Genomic DNA, 16,205 nt, shown 5'->3' on the forward strand with positions numbered 1-16,205 from the left:
CAGCTCTGCATGGGGCACACCATTGTCCCTCCCCATATTTTCCCTGCAGAACTTTGCTCACAATGGCAATGAAGTCTTGCAATTCCATTTTGGATTTTACTATTTAGTGCCCACTCCTTCCCTCAGATGCAGCAAGCTCCCTGAGGGCACAGACTGTCCATCTGTCTGTCTGACTCGTTCATAGCATGTTCACAACTCGTTCATAACATGGACTCATGAATATTTAGGTGGTCAATGAATATTTCCCAAGTCCATGGTTGGTGTGGTGGCACATGCTTGTAATCCCAGTACTTGGGAGGCTGAAGCCAGAAGATCATCACAAATTCAAGACCAGCCTGGGCTATACAGTAAGATCAAGGCCAGCCTGACCTATAAAGCAAAACCCTGTCCGAAGAGTCCAAAATGAAAAAGAGAAGTTCAGGGGTGAAATTCAGAGGAGGGAGAGAACGCAGCAGTAGAGAATGCGACTCTGGGTGGGAGGTGTGATGGTAGATGTGGGAGGGGCTTGTGAGGGGTGAGCCGGGGACCCTCCCACCCAGCCTTTTACGGGCCATGGACAGGTCCCATGAGGGCCCACCAGGAGGAAGCAAAGGCTGAAGCTCCAGGCCTCAGTTTCCCCACACCACCACAGTGCCACAGATTCACACCCCGGGGGTTTGGCCCACTGTCCCCTCCCAACCCAAGGGGCTCCCGTGCATGTGCCAAGGCCCCCAAGAGCCCAGCAGGGCAGAGCTAGCCCCAGTGGTCTGCGCTGGGCTTGGAGCTGCTGGCTCCATGCCCCTCAAGCTAGGGGCTGAGCTGAGGGTTTCCTGGACAGGGTGCTTGGCACTCAGGACTTCCTGGCTGAGGGTGGGGTGAGTGTGTACCATTGCCAGCCTGCCTCACCCTCACAGGGGTGGGGAGCATCTTTCACCTACACAGCTTCCTCAGTGCAAATAAGTGCAGTGACTCCCAGCTCCAGCAGTCCCGTGAGGGCTCTGCGGGCTCTCAGAAAGGCAAGGTGACCCCTGACAAGTTGTCACCTCCAAGGACTCTGCAGTAAGTCAGATGCTTTGTATGGTGGGGCCTTGCTCTGGCTTCCCCGCCCAGTCACTCTGCCCTTCCTCCTGCTGCTTTTCCCTGTCCCTGGAGCCCCTTTCCCCAGACTTTCCAGCTTCTACGCATTCTTCAAGCCCCTTATCAGGTGCCTCCTGCCCTGACGACCCTCATCCTGCCCTGGTGTTTCCAGGGAGAGCCCAGCACGATGAGGCTGGGAGACTCCTAGCTTTGTTACTCCCTAGCTGTGGGAACTTGTATAAGTCACTTAACTTCTCCGCACCCTCATGTTCTCCGAAGTCAGTCTTTCAGTATCACTCTCATGTGCATGTAGTAAATGCGTTGGGTGTGGGGGCACTAGGATCTGTAATCCCAGCACTCTGGGAGGCTGAGGCAGGAAGATGGCAAGTTTGAGCTCTGCCAACTCAGAGACTTAGCAAGACCCTGTCTCAGAGTAAAAATTAAAAAAATAGAAAGAGCTGGGGGCAGCTCAGTGTCAAGGCCCTGGGTTCAGTCTTCAGTGTGTGTGTGTGTGTGTGTGTGTGTGTGTGTGTGTGTGTGTGTGTGTGTATACATATATATGTGTATGTATGTATATGCATATTTATATTTATATATATCTGGGCTGGTACCTGGCACAGAACAGGCCCTCCATAGATGGTACACTGTGTTCTGGGCAGGATCTAGTGCCTGGCAGCTCTGTGCACTTACTTGCTGTGCCAGGCTGAGCAGTACTAACTTTCAGGGAGCTGGGAGGAGATGCTATGTTTGTTCAGAGCCTCCTGTCAACAGCTCCAGGCAAAACCACACATCCGGGTTGGGGGGCAGGAGGTGCCGTGCCTCTGGTTGGAAGATCTATTTGCTCCGGGCTCCAAGCCATGGCACCCTGCCGCCAGCACCCAGCCCTAAGGCTGGCAAGTGCAGAGAGCACTGGCCCTGCATGTCCTCACCCAGCCTGAAGTGCTGCCCCCGAGGCACAGGTCTCTCTGCCCCCCAGTACTGTTCAGCCCCTGAGCCCTTGGCTACCAGATGTTTGGAGCCACAATCACTTTGGGTGAGCGCCCAGGTCCTGGTCCCAGCATGGGGTGAAGGTCAGATGGGGCACCTCACCTCACCCTGAGCAGGCCAGGCCCCAGCTGTCCAAGAGCTGTAGAGCACGAGCTGGGTATAAGCGGGCTGAGCTTCCCAGAACACAGCTCCACAGCCCAGATCGGGAGGCTGAGGTTCAGTCCTCTCTGGGCCCCAGGGAGCCACAACTGATCCTGTTCCAGCAAGTGTAGGGCCCAGCCCCGCCAAAGCCCACACCAGTTCTCACCAGATGGCCCCTGGACCCAAGTCCCTCAGACTAGTGCCCCTGCTGATCCCAAGACCAGGGGACAGAGACTGAGTAGCCCCTGTGTCCAGGGGACCACACAGGGCTGAACCCCCCATGCAGCCTGAAGAACAAGGCCCAAGGTCAAGGCAGCCAGCCTGTCCCAGGCCCTGACTTCACATTCTGCCCAGCTCAGGGCCCCAGGTCCTGCATCTTTGGTGCCCAAGGTCTGTGTCCTAACCAACCATCTAGCCAATGCCCCATGCTGTGGGCCAGGGGTTTTACTTTCTGTACTCCTCCAGGGCAGGCGGTTCTCAGGCCCAGGTTGACAAGGCAGCACGGTGAGCTGGAGGTGACAGGCTGGTCGGGTTTATCCTGTGCAGCCTCACTTCCAGGGCTGCCTGCAGGCCCCAGCCCATTCTGCCCATACCTGTAGGACAGATGGGGCCACAGCCGGGCTGCACATGGCCAGGTGACAGCCTGGACCACTTCTGTGTCCTCCTGGCCCATGGGCACCACCACAGCTACAGCACCCCGGGGAGGCCAGGCAAGACACAGGGTCAGCCTTGTTGGAGTGAAGAATGGGTAAGGAGATACTTGGGGACAGGAGAAAGGTCCCAAGCACAAAGCCGAGGAATCTGGGGACACCCTAGAGATCTAGATTACAGACTATGGGCAGGGATATGGCAACCCTCCTGTCACCCACAGCCACATCCCCACACCTTGCACACTCGTGGGTTCACACTTGTCCGTGCTCACCTCACACTCTGCGCACAGGAGCGCTGAGGCCCCTCTTTGGACAGCTCTCAGGAATTAGCCTGGAGCTCTGTCTCCTGCTCAGTCCCCTGTCCCCAAGGCCAGCCCTAGGCCCCAGCCACCCGCCCTCCCTCCCTGGCTGAGCCTGAGAAGGGCCAAGGCGCAGGGCCAGGAGGGGCGTCAGGGTGTGGGAAAGGCTTTCCCCGCCCTCAGCCCTGGAATCCGCTGACCAGAGACAGCCTAATCCCCACTGCCCCGTGGGGCTGCTTGCCCAGGGGGATGGGATGGGGCTGGTGGGGCAGACAGTGACGGTCCTGCAGCAGGCACTGGGCATCACTTGGGACCCCAGAAGGCCAGGGAGGCTTGGGACATCTCCCCCATTCTTGGCTTGAAGAATTTGGGATTTGGGAGGGGAGCAGGGCTGCCACTACTGGGTCTCTAGGGCAAGACCAGGAGCAGCTGTGTTCCCAGATGCGGGAAGGGTCTGGGCAACGGAGGCTGGCAGAGCCTGGCAGGCCCCATGCAGGCGGGGCTGGAAAGAGCAGGGGTGACCTGGCTCATGTTGTTTTGTTTTGTTTTGTTTTTCCAGGGCTGGTGTGGAACCCAGGCCCCCAGCAAGGATGCCTCATTCATGCAGCTACATCCAACCCAGCCCTCCTGGGAAAGGGATGGAAGTGGAGGTCCCCGGGGTGGGGCTGCTGTGCCCTGCCCAGCCCACCCTGCCTATAACCCTGCCTGCTGGCTCGGTCCTCACAGTCACAGCGGGGGGCCATGGCTGCACAGGTCAGTGAGACCTGGGGTCCAGGGGGCCGCACACCCCAGCTGTGAGGGGTGGGCTCCCAGACTGGCTGAGCTCCTCCACTCTGTTGCTCACCAGACCCTAACAGCAGGGGTACAGGGGCAAAGGGCCCCCCCAGAACTGCTGCCTGTCAGGCTCACCCTGTCCCCACCACTTGTCATGAGGAGGACAGTCTCAGGGACATGGTCCCAGGGAGGGACACTGGGGATACATGGCTGGGCAGCGGGGTGGAGGTAGTAGGGGAGCGAGGAGCCGTGCTCCACAGGGCCGGCCCAGTCCCCTTCTTCTTTATCTTCAGTTCGAAGCCTTCTGTGCAGTGGGCCTGGCCTCTGGCTGGAGCCTGATGGTCCAGGGACAGGTTGACTCCAACAAGGACAAGTAAGGGACACTGCCATCCCCTCCTGGACCTCAGGTAGGGATTGCCCAGCCCTGGGCTGCCTCTGTGACCTATACCATGTCCCCAGGTTTGACAGCAACTTCTTGTCTGAGGCGGGGGACATCACCTTCCACATCAAGCCCTGATTCTCCAGTGCCACCGTGGTGGCCAACACCTTTCAGGACAGCCGATGGAGCGAGGAGGTGTCCAGCATCTTCCCCCTGGCCCTGGGGGAGCCCTTCGAGATGACAGGGCCCAGGTGGGTCCTGAGGGAGGCCGGGAAGGAGGTGGCTTCCTGAAGGCCAGCACAGCAGTCCCCCACCCCCGATGAATCTCCCCTGGTCTCAGTCTCCCCTTTTGTGCCATGGGATGCCTACATCTAGCTGTCAGCCCCTCCCTCTTGGCTGGAAGGAGGGGTCCTCAGCTTGATGGCTGGCCTGAGGGTGATTGTCGCACCTTCCCAGATGGAGGTCAGCTCAGACAGTGAGCACTTCCACATGCCCAGGAGCACAAGGTCCTGCAGTCCCCCCCACACCCTCCACCGCTGCCAGAGGCCACTGGGCACCACCCCAGGGTGCAGGTGCTGAGTGACCACTGCCTGGCCCAGGTGGAGGTGGCCAAGTGCAGCCTGAGCCAGGGGTAATGTCCCACCCTGCGCCTCTCTGTCGGCCCTTCAGGGATCTTCTCAGGCTGTGCAGGGGTTGTCACCTGGCCACCCTTTCCCATCCCTCTTCCAGCTGGCCTGCCACACATCTGGCCACAGGAAGAGGTTCCTGTCCTGCCATCCTGCCAGGTCTATGTCCCGGTGCCAGGTCTGAGCAGTGTCCCTCAGTTGTTTACGGGGATGGGAGCTAATGAATAGAGCTGTGCCCGGGGCTGAGCCTTGGATGATCCTGCATCCAAAGTGCCTTGAGCCCACCCTGGGGAAGCAAGGGTCTATGTCCCCCTACACAGGGCCATACCTTCAATAAAGAGCAAACCACCTGGGTGCTTGGCAGGCTGCTATGATTTACCTGGAGGATTCATCAGGCCAAGGGGCCTGGTCCCCAGTGCCTACACCCCCAGATGCCACCTGACCTTTGCCTCATCCTCAGGACAGGATGTCTCTGCAGACATGACCAAGTCCCAGCAGGACCCAGGACTAGTATGTACCGGGGGGCTGGGTCCCTCAGGAACTCCTAGGGCTCCCTGTGTAGGAGGAGGGTGACCCTGAGTGGAGGAAGGGCTGGCCCCACCCTGCCAGACCAGGATGCCACCTGGGAGTCCCCAAAGCATCCTCCTCCCCCTCTTCCTGTTGGGGCCTTTCCTGTTTCCTCTTGTCCACCTGCAAGTGAGACGTGCTCCTGCCCCAGGCGCCTTGTGGTGGTGGGGGTATAAGGAGAGGAGGGGCAGCAGGCAGCTCAGAGCCTCAGGGAGCTGAGCTCAGCAATGGGGGCTCCTAGCTCTGGCCTCCCTGCTTGGCCTTGGGTAAGTCCCTCCTGTCTCTGAGCCCGTACCACACCATCCACAGGAGTAACGGCTCGGCCTCGCCTCCAGGAGGGCTTAGGCTTCAGAAGGCTGCTCAGGAGCCCTGAGGTGGCAGTGATCTCACAGCTCACACCTAGACAGGTTTCCTGAGGTTTTCATGCATGTGAGCTTCAGCGTGACTGCCTTGCTGCCGGGGTCCGCATCTGCCACCGTCTGTGTCCCTGGTGTATCTACTGCGGTCATCCGTCTGTCTGACCTTCACGTCTATCTCTAACTCTAGCTCTAGTCTTATCTATCATCTCTCTGTCTTCTGTCATCTACTCCTGTATCTATATCTATCATCTATTTCTACACTACTGATATCTAATAATCTATATGTATTGTGTAGGTAACACCTATATTTGCAATTTGTATCTACTGTCCGTCATCTCTTTACAATCTATGATCCGATCATCTATTATTGTGTATCTATCATCTATATCTGCAACTGATTTCTACTCTCTATCTACTTATCTATCTATGGTCTCCCCACATACTTATCCTGTGTCTATTTATCTACGTGCCATCTGTCTCAGCCGTCCCTGTGACAGCTCTGGTGAGATACTATGGCCACCACTACGGCCGGTTACCTAAAGTGAGCTTGTGGCCCACGACCACAGGCAGAGTGGAGTGGAAGAGGCCAGGACTTTGGAACAGAGCTCTGGCCCGAGTCCTGGCTCTGCCCCTCTGTGTGGGACCTGGAGCCAGACCCTGACCTCCGGGGCTTCTGTCACCACCCTGGGCTCACAGGGCTGATTCAGGCCAAGCACCTGGAATGACGGCTGGCGCATGTCACAGTGTCACTGCTGTTAACCCGCAGATGCCTGGCAGACAGAGGTTTTACAGATGGGAAACCGAGGCCAGGGTAAGGCATGGGTGGACAGGATCCAGTGTCCTTGCTGTTCTCCAGAGCAGGGGAGACATCTGGGGCCCACAGCCTGGCGCCTGACCCCAGGTGAGACAATGGCGGCCCTGGATTCCAGCTGCGCGGCCTTCTTCCTGTTTCCAGTCCCTGGCCAGGCCTGCTGGCCAGGAGCCTCTTCCTGCTGGAGGCCTCGCCTTTGTGTCAGCCCGCTGGCCCACTTCTGGGGGGTCCAAGCCCGCAGATGTCCCTGCTCCCGGGCCAGGCGCTGGCCTCATGGTTGGCCTCAGTTCTACTACAGGTACCCTCACCAGGGTAGCTCTGCCTCCCCAGTGATATACCAGGATCTCTTCTATTTTCTCTTCTTTACAGGGTGCTGGGAATTAAATGCAGAGCATTACACATGCTAGGCAAGCACTCCATCACTTCCCCACTTTCCAGCCTCCCTCCCAGATTCTCCCCCTCAGGGAACCTTCCCTTACATCAATGCCATGGTTTATTCCCCATCACTTCAGCACTTGTTCCCGATGTCCCTAATCCCAGATTCTGGCTTCTGGATTTACCAGCTCTAGGTTTGCTGGCTTTATCTCCCTGGCTACACAGCAGGCTCCAGGAAGAGCCATGTCTGGGATTCCTGCACCTGGAGTGGGTATATGTGTCAAACTGGGGAAGAAAGAACAAAGACCCATTTGAATCCTTTAAACAATGGGCAGCTCACTATCTCACAGGAGCCGCCATCCCCTGCCAACCCAAAGCAATTTCCAGAGAGGACTTAGGGCTTCTCCTCCCCTGCCTTCTGTCCCATCTCATATCCCAGGGCCTGGGAGTCAAACTCCCTGATACCCTGCAGTGGCCCAAGGGTGTTGGCAGGGGTCAGACGGGCAGCCCCTTGAGCTAGGGGGGCTTCCTGCCCCTGTGTCTGCAAAGCAGGGCACAGCTGGCTAATGAGACCACAGCCTTCCAGTTCCGTCCTCAGCTTTCTGAGACCCCCAGCTGACCCAAGGGGCCCAGCTCTGCCTGGTCGTGACCAAGGCTCAGATGTAGCCGTGACTAAAGGCGGCGGTGGGTCCCAGGCACAGGGCGGGAGGGCAGGGCAGGCAGAGCTGACCGCTGACATCTGGCCTGGAGGGGACAGTGATGATTTCTGCAGATGGTGCAGGCTCCTCCGGGGATGTAGGCTGCGCTAGTGGCCAGATTTGAAGGAAGAGCTGGGAATCCAATCCGAAGAGAAGGTGGGGTCCTGAGCCACACTGAGGGGAGTGTGGACCTCAGGGCCTCAGGAGCCCTTCCCTAGCACCAGGCCTGAGCCAGGGAGTCCCACGGGGTGCAGATTACCAGGCATGGCTCCAGCTCCTCCCTCTCACAGGCCCCAGCTCAGACCTCAGAGCAGAGACAAAACTCTCAGGTGACAGAGTCCTGGACAGCAAGGTGCTCAGAAGGGAAGCAGGGTCTGTGCTTTCCGTGAGGGCCACTGACTCAGACCCCCTAGACCCCTGGGCTGAGATGTGCACATAAAACACACCCTGAACTTCATACACTCATTACAAAGAAATGGAAAATGGCCTGTTTATACTGATTACATGTTAAAATGATAATACTTTTGATATCTAAGGTTCAATAAAATCAGTAATAAAACTTGTTTTGTTTTGGTCTTTGAGATAGTGTCTTACTTTCTAATACAGGATGGACTTGAACTCACTATGTAGCCCAGATTGGCCTCAAACTCACAGTGATCCTCCTGCCTCAGCCTCCCCAAGTGCTGAGATTAGAGGCGTGCGCCATTGTTTTCTGTTTGTTTGTTACATGGTCTCAGTATGTAGTTCAGGCTGGCCTTGAACTCATGACAATCCTGCCTTAGGTTCCTGATGGCTGGGATTATAGATGTGTGCCACTGTGGCCAGCTATAATTAAAACTTATTTCACCTACTCCAAACAAATGTTTAAGCATGGCCACTGGAAATTTTTAATTTATTTTTTCAGCCCTGGGGGTTGAACCCAGGGCCTTCACACTGAGCTACATCACCATGATTTTTTTGTTTTGTTCGGGTCTCTATAAGTCACTAAATTGTCCAGGCTGGGCTTAAACGTGTGATCTTTCTGCCTTGGCCTCCTAGAGTGCTGGGGATCATAGCCTTGGCCCACTACCCAGCTCCTTAAGGAGGCAGGAGGTAGGTCTGTGACCCTGAGAAGAACAGGCCTGGCCCAGGCCCTGTGAGGCCCCTGGGGCCCCCAAGGCACAGACTCGTGTGCCCAGGCTTGGAGGAGCAGCCGGCCATGAGCAGCTCTGGGTCTCTGGCCCTGGTCATGTGTGTGTCCCCACATCACACTCCCTGTGTCCCCAGCTGCCACAGGCCACCCGCTCACCCGCTGTGGCCAAGTATCTGGCTTTGAAACTTGCTTGCTCCCGCCAAGGCAGTTGGGAAAGACCCAGGGGAGCCACCAGCTCCCAAAATAACTTCACACCATCCCAGGACATGTGCAGGGGCGGAGGAGTCCCCAGGGGGAGGGGCTGCACAAGGGCATGAGGGTGGGGCGGACACGAAGAAGAAATCGGGTGGGGTGGGACACCCCAGAAGAGGGTGGGTACCCATGTGACCATCCCTCTCAGGCCGGGCAGCCCCTGTTGTCCCGGAGGGAAACTGAGGGAGGCTGGAGAAGTTGTCCGAGACACTCAGCCTGCGGGTGGCAGTGCAGACCAGCCTGGCTGGGTACTCTGCCTCCATCCTTTCTCACTCGGCCACCACTTACCCAGCTGGCCCACAGGCTCTGGCAGAGTGTCCTGCTCCTGCCTGGGTCCCTGAGGCATTGGGAAGTGTCCTCGGAGCAGTGAGGCCAGCACTGGGCAGAGCTTTCAGAACTTCCCCAGCTTGAGGTGGCCAGAGCGCAGGGGACGGCCCACACCTGGGTGATAACTATAAATTGAGGGGAGGGAGGGGAAACTGAGTCATAGAAGGAACACCTAGAGAGCTGGCTGTCCTCCTGGCCGGGCCCAGCCCAGAGGTGCCTGGGCAGCAGAAACTGATGGGTGGTCTTTAGAAACTAAAGGGCTTTTGCTATAAGACCCCTCTTCGCAGTCCCACAGATCAGTCATTTAGTCATTCAACAAACTTTATTAAATCCTCACTGTATACTGGGAGCTGAGGACCACAGTGGACGAGGAAGATAATCTGGATGAAAGCCTGAGATCTGGAGCGGGCAGCCCAGACCCCATGTTCCTCAGGGAGAGAGGCACTCACTCCAGAAGGGACAGTGCCCGTGAAGTGGTAGCGACCATCGCTCCCCACCGCTTTGGAGCCCTGCTGGTTCTGTGCCAGGCAGATGATATTGCAATGTGAACACAACAGAGCCAGCACGTGCGGATGACTCAAGGGTGGACAGAGACCTTCTATGGACAGGAGGCTGGAGCAAGGCCACGGCCAAGAGGGAGAGGGGTGACCTGAGGAAACCCAGGGGCCACCGAGCAGGCAGCGGCACAGGCCCTAGGGACAAGAAGACGACAACCAAGGCAGGCTGGACACCAAGCCCAGGACAGGCCCCAGGGACACTTTGGGGGACAGGAAGGAGTTCGATGGAGAGGCAGGAGAGGGGTGAGGAGCAGGTAGACGTGATCCAGGGTGTTGTGTCACAAGTGAGGGTCACAGGAGATCCAGGCTGGAGGCCCCAAAGGGCCCTTGGGCCTGAGACAGAGACCCCTGCCCTCCCCCCTTGCCTCTGCCTTCCCACTGCTAGCCCAGGACCCACATCCTGGGGGTCCTGGCAGCCTGGAGAGGGGTCTGGGTACACCAGAGTTCACCTCACTCGCTCTCATCCTGCTCTCAGGACCACCTCTACCCCAACCTTCTATCCCCACTTTGACTGCAGCACTCACTTCCCTGGGCCGGGCTGGGACACAGATTCTTTCAAAAAAATTTCCTTTGCAAAATAACTATTTGAAATATGTTTTTGGAAACAGCCTCCCGATCTGAACAGGAAGACGTTAATTACAGTCCCGCAAGGGGTGCAGGAGAGGAAACGCACTGGTCAGGAATAGGAGCAAGGGCCAAGTCGCAGCCACTCGAGACCTGGCCCACACCCAGCCGCACAGCCCCTCGCAGCCAGTCCCTCTAACCTCAGCTGCCAGACGGCCTCAACAGGACGCAGAGGGCCAGGAGGGGCAGTGGCAGGGCCAAGGTCACAGGTCAGAGGCAGAGCAGGGCGGGGCCCGCTCTGCTGCTGCAGTGTTGGGAGAGTGTGACAGGCGCGTGTGTCTACGTGTGCATGGGCGGAAGTGGCCAGGCCCAAGCTGAGCCAGAAGCCACACTGTATGCTGACCTCCCTGGGCTGGAAGTGAGTCTCCTCCTGTGGGTGCAGAGCAGGAAGGAGACGGGGCTGAGGTCCCCTTTCTGCTCATGCTCTGAGACCCCAACTACCCTCCACACAGAGGCTGCCTGCATCTCTGGAGGGTCCCATGTCTGTGTCCATCTCAGGGAGTGCCGATGATCATGTTCTGGTTCATATACTCTGACTGGTACTAGACATTGGGGTCATCGTGGAAGTCTGAGGTGCCTAAGTCCTGGCTTTTGCTTAAACCTCTAGTCAAGGATCATACCACTGGCCTTCAGCAGCAGGGCTAGTCTGAATGTTCATACAAGGAATGATCCTAGAGGCTGTGTATCTGCTCATTCTTTTACTCATCCATCCATCCATCCACCATCCACCGACTCATCCACCGTCCATCTATTCATCCAACTTTCCACCTTCTACCCATGCATCCATCTACCCACCATCCACTCATCCACCATCCACTTATCCATCCATCCATCCATCCATCCATCCATGTTTCTACCCATCCACCATCCACCCACCAATCTATCTGTCCATCCACCCACCCATCCGTCTATCCACTCATCCATCCATAAGTCTCTGTCCTTTTACCCATCCATTTACTCCTGTACCCATCTACTAATTCTCATACTATCTATCCACCTGTCTGTCTAGGTCAGGGCAGAATGTTAACAAGGAGAAGATCCGACAGAATTATGGAGGTTGCAGCAGGGTATAGTGGAGTCCCAACTCCTTCCCTTCCTCTGGTTAGACATTCCTCTTCCCTGAGGCTCCTTCCCAGAACCATCAGTTATTGTCACATCCCCCTATGGAGGAGTGGCTTTTTCTGCATCCCCAACCTGCCCAGAGAGGGGCTTCTGGAGGACCAAGGCCATCTCAGCTGTTCTGTCTCTGGCACAGGCCCCAGAAGCCTGGCAATGTTTTCAGAGTGGACTCAGACCCCTTGTGGCCAGTAGGGTGGTTCCTGCCTCTTTGGGGACAGCACAGGGGCGGGGTGGTATAGCCCAGGGAGTGGAGGGGACATGCAGACCAATGGGATCTGGAGTGTGGATGTGCAGACCTTGGGAGCCCACAGGCTCCTGTACCCTTGCGAGCTCAGCGCAGGTGCAAGCCGGGTTTCAGACAAGGCTGTGGGAAAAGACCCTCTGCAAACCCCGCGCAGGTCACAGGGGCCTCTTAGGGGAGTTTCTCACCCTGGGGCCAGGAGAGAGCCCTGGACAGAGCCCAGGATGATCTTATGAGGAAGAAATTCCCCCAAGATGAGTGTCCCATCCAGCTGCCAAGTCCCCTTGAGCTTCTGGGCCTCATCTCCAAAAAGAAAAGGGGCTCTGGGCCCTCTGAGCCATCAGTGGCACCTCTGCTGTCCCCACCAACAGAGTAGGTATTACACTCATACCCTTTTCTGCTTTCCACCATCTCTTCGCCTCCCTCTCTCTGTCTCTCTCCCTTGTTTTTGTTTTTGGGGTTTTTTTTTTTAATTTTTATTTTTAAGTTTGGCATTAGTTTTGTTGTTGTCTGTTTGTTTGTTTTTTTGGTACCAGGGGTCAAACTCGGGACCTTGTGCTTGTAAGACAGGTGGAGGAATTGATAGTTTTCTGAGACAAGGTCACACTTGGTCACCCAGGCTGAGTTTGAATTTGCCATTCTCCTGCCTCAGCCTTCTGACTGCTGGGGTCACAGGCCTGTGCCAATGCGCCCAGGCCTTGCTGTCCTTGTCTATCTCAGCCTTCTGTCTCTTCCCCTGTGTGTCTCCCCTTCAGGAAGCCCAGTGTCCTCTCTGGGCCTCCCTCTATACATCCTGTCCTTTGCTGTGACAAAGGGCATTAGTCTGCCCCCACCCCAGCCTCAGGCCACCTCAGACTCCTCCTCCCCAAGAAGGCCTCCTCGTGGCCTCCAGGAGTGACTGGTCACAAATCCAGGCCAGCGCATTCCTCAAACAGCCACCCCCACCCATGTCCTGAAGTGCTGGGGAGGTTGCTATCGGGTCCTGGAACAGGACAGAGGTGTGGAAGTGGCTGAGCCCGTGCTTGGCAATTTGGAAAGAGAGCTTGGGGAGAAGGGACAGACGGTGGCTGAGTGAATGGGAGGGATGAATTCTGAGACAAGACAGAGCCCCCATCACTCTAGGTAGTAGCCATCATCCGTGCCCAAAGTCTGTCCCACCACGACAGACTCTGTGCCCCCCCATCCCTGTGACCTCCAGCTGGGCAGCCCCCCCCCCGAGGCTCCTGGCACGTGCCTGCAGAGGCGGCAGGAAGGGTTGTGCCTGCTTCAAGGACCAGGGCCCGCCCAGGGAAGAGGGGACAGGAAGGGGTGACCATGCCCTGGGCACCAGAGGTCGTCCGGGAGCAGGGCGGTGGGGCAGACAGAGGCTCCAGACTCTGCATCACCCCAGCCTGCCCCACCCAGATCCCTGTCCCCAGCGCCTGCCCCAGGCCCTCCCAGCCTCTGTATCTGGGGCCCAGCCAAGCCTGAGCTGGACACAGCCCCCGTAAGTCCTGCTCCAGGCAACTCAGTGTGGGAAGAGACTAGGCTGTGCGGGAACTCAGCCTGTCTGCTGAGCCAGGCCAGTGTCTTCTCCTGCAGCGGACAGCACCCGATCCCCCAGATTTTATCACCCACACTTAGCTTGTCGTGAGCCCTGCCCTAGCCCTCCACACCAATATCACTGGCCTGGGAGGCCTGGCCACCGACCACACCAACCCCGCCATAACCCATCGCTTCTCTGGGAGGCTGAGGCAGGAGGATCACAAAGTTGAGCCCAGCTCTGGCAACACTGTGACTTATCGAGACCCTGTGTCAAAATAAAATATTATTTAAAAAGAGGACTAGGAGTGTAGCTCACTGCAAAAGCCAGGTTTGGTCTCTAGTACTCTCCCCTCAAAACAGGAGAAGGACTAGGTTTGGGGATAGGAGTCCAACAGGGTGGCAAACTCCTCCTCTGCCACCAGGCTGCTCTCCACCCCTGGGGTGCAGGCCTTGTACATACACATTTGGTGTCTGCTGTGGACGGGGCATGGGGGTCCCCTCATCAACCCTATTTCCCTGCCTCTAGTCCCCAGGGCTGCCTTGTCCCCAGGCTTTAGTCCTAATGCTCTCGCACCCAATCCCAATTCTCTCTGGGGTGGAAAGAGAAACTGAGGTCCACAAGGTCATGTCAGCCACCCCGGGGCTTGGGGCATTGGGCCTGGGGCACACTCGGGCTGTGGGGTGGGCGGGGACTGCGTCCTGTCTGCCTGTCCTTTGTTCTAGGCCAGCGACACCCACCCCACCCCCACCCCAGTGCGGTGGCGGTGGAGGGGACTGCTGTTAACAAGCTTCACAATCTTCTTCCCAGCCTCCGGCTCCCAGCCCTTCCCAGGCGGAAAATTCAATTAGTCTCAAGCAACTGCTCTGCTGAAGAGCCAGAGAAAGGGCACCCGGAGAAAGGGACCCACCTGGCGGCTGTTGTGTGTGTGGGGAGGGGGGCTTGTCTGCTTCTCTTCCCCCCACCACCACTGTGGGACCCTAAAGGTGGGTCTTTTGGTGTGACTATGCCCTTGGCCCCCATGCCCACCTCTGTTCCATGAAAGGACTAGGCTCTTGGAGCCCTCCAAGTACCCTCTTAGTTGCCAGCTCCTGGCTCTGGTCCTCAGCTGGATGGCTGGCTGAGAGCAAGAGCAGCAGAGTTAGGGTTAGGGATGCCTCCCCAGACAGGGCCCCTTCTCTTGTTCTACACTGGCCTCTTTTCCTCAGCACTCTGCCCTTTGGCCACAGGGCCTTTGCACTCACTGTGCAGCCACGCCTGACAAGCTTTCCCCTTCCAGAACCTCAGCCCAGCCAAGTCAGGCATTCTTTTCACTCTCCCATCACCCTGGGGCTTCAGGGCAAGCAGCAGAAGGCTCCCTTGGGAGTGGCATATGTAGAAATCAACTTCTTTTCTTGTCCAGCATAGGACCAAGAACAGCAAAGTTGCTCAATAAGTGGTTGAGTTAATGCCATACCTGGGGGCACGTACCTAGCTGTCAGGTCCACATAGGAGTTTATAAAATGACAGAGTTCTGCAGGAGACATGCCCTTCTCTGGCTGGTGGAGTCCTATGCACTCTGCTATGGCCTGGTCTCTTGTACCCACTCCTCCAGGGTGCCAGAGCAGCTCTGAGGGTTGGTGAAACTGAGCAGTGCAGCTTGGCCCTCAGCCAGACACCTGAGTTTTCCCTGGGTCCCTCTCTCCCCTTGTCCCTGGCCCATGGTCCCATCACCCACCCACATAGCTCCTGTCTGCTACACTCCCTGTCAGGAGTGTAGGCCAGGCTGTGACTCCTCACTCCAGTCCGCTGCAGGACAAAGCTGCTGTCCTTGTAGCCCCTCCACACCCAGCAGGCCTCCCTTTGGCCCCATTTCCTGCAGGGGACATGGCTAGGGCTCTCATTTGAGTCAGACACACAGTGGGTACTGAGGACCAGGAACCGTGGGCCGAGTGCTTGTGTCCAAGGAGTGAGGCCCCACTTGAGCATTCAGGCCTTGGCAAGCGCAAGGGCTGCACCCTGGGGTGGGGTGGGGTGGGGGTGGGGGTGACATGCACAAGGACCCACTGGCACCTGGTGAGGTGCAGGAAGCAGACCACCTCTGAGTTCATCTTTGTTGGGGGAGAGGCCGCTGCCTTGAGATCCTCAAAAAAAGGACAGGGAAGCCCAGAAAGGTATCATCTTAACAATTCAGGAGGCAGAGGCAAGAGGATTGCATGTTCAAGTCCTGCCTGGGAAATTTAGGGAGAGGTTAGAGCACCCCTGTTAGATCTGGGGAGGACAGTGCAGGGCCAGCTGGGGATGCAGGGGCTTTGGAAAACCCAGGTGTGGGGAGGGTCTGTGTACAGAGGAATGTGGGAAGCCCCTCCTCTTCCCAGAGGGACAGAGGCAGATGGTAACCTTGGAGCTGAGGACCCAGAGTGGCCAGCCACCCCCAGGCCCCTGCAAGCATTCACAGGCCCTCCTAGGAGCCTTGGGACTTAGCTTTCTCAAATTCCTAACCCCAACCTCTGCCAGCTGTGTGCAGCTGGGACCTCGCCCCGAGGAAACCCAACACCAGCTGGGGGCGGGTGGCAGGGATGGCAACCCAAGGCCTCTGTTGGCTCCCTGACCCGCTCTGCTACAGCACCCCAGCTAGGGCTGGACCCTTGGAGACTTTCGGGACCATCTGCCCCCGGTTGCTGGGACACAGATGACTAATGAGAGACCCAAGCCTGGGGGCTGGCAGGT

General features: G+C 57.4%; 1 protein-coding gene across 1 annotated transcript; it reads left to right on the forward strand.

The window, feature by feature from the left end:
- Nucleotides 1-4,113: 4,113 nt before the first annotated feature.
- Nucleotides 4,114-7,218, forward strand: Grifin (galectin-related inter-fiber protein). Its single transcript, XM_033765095.1, is given in 7 exon segments — nt 4,114-4,280; nt 4,367-4,541; nt 4,743-4,773; nt 4,776-4,917; nt 6,695-6,739; nt 6,794-6,947; nt 7,114-7,218. Coding segments are annotated over 7 exon segments (819 nt in total).
- The last annotated feature ends 8,987 nt before the right edge of the window (nt 7,219-16,205 follow it).

The sequence above is a fragment of the Fukomys damarensis genome, unplaced genomic scaffold (genome assembly GCF_012274545.1).
Source record: "Fukomys damarensis isolate Sample0158 unplaced genomic scaffold, DMR_v1.0_HiC HiC_scaffold_17, whole genome shotgun sequence".
Taxonomy (NCBI): domain Eukaryota; kingdom Metazoa; phylum Chordata; class Mammalia; order Rodentia; family Bathyergidae; genus Fukomys; species Fukomys damarensis.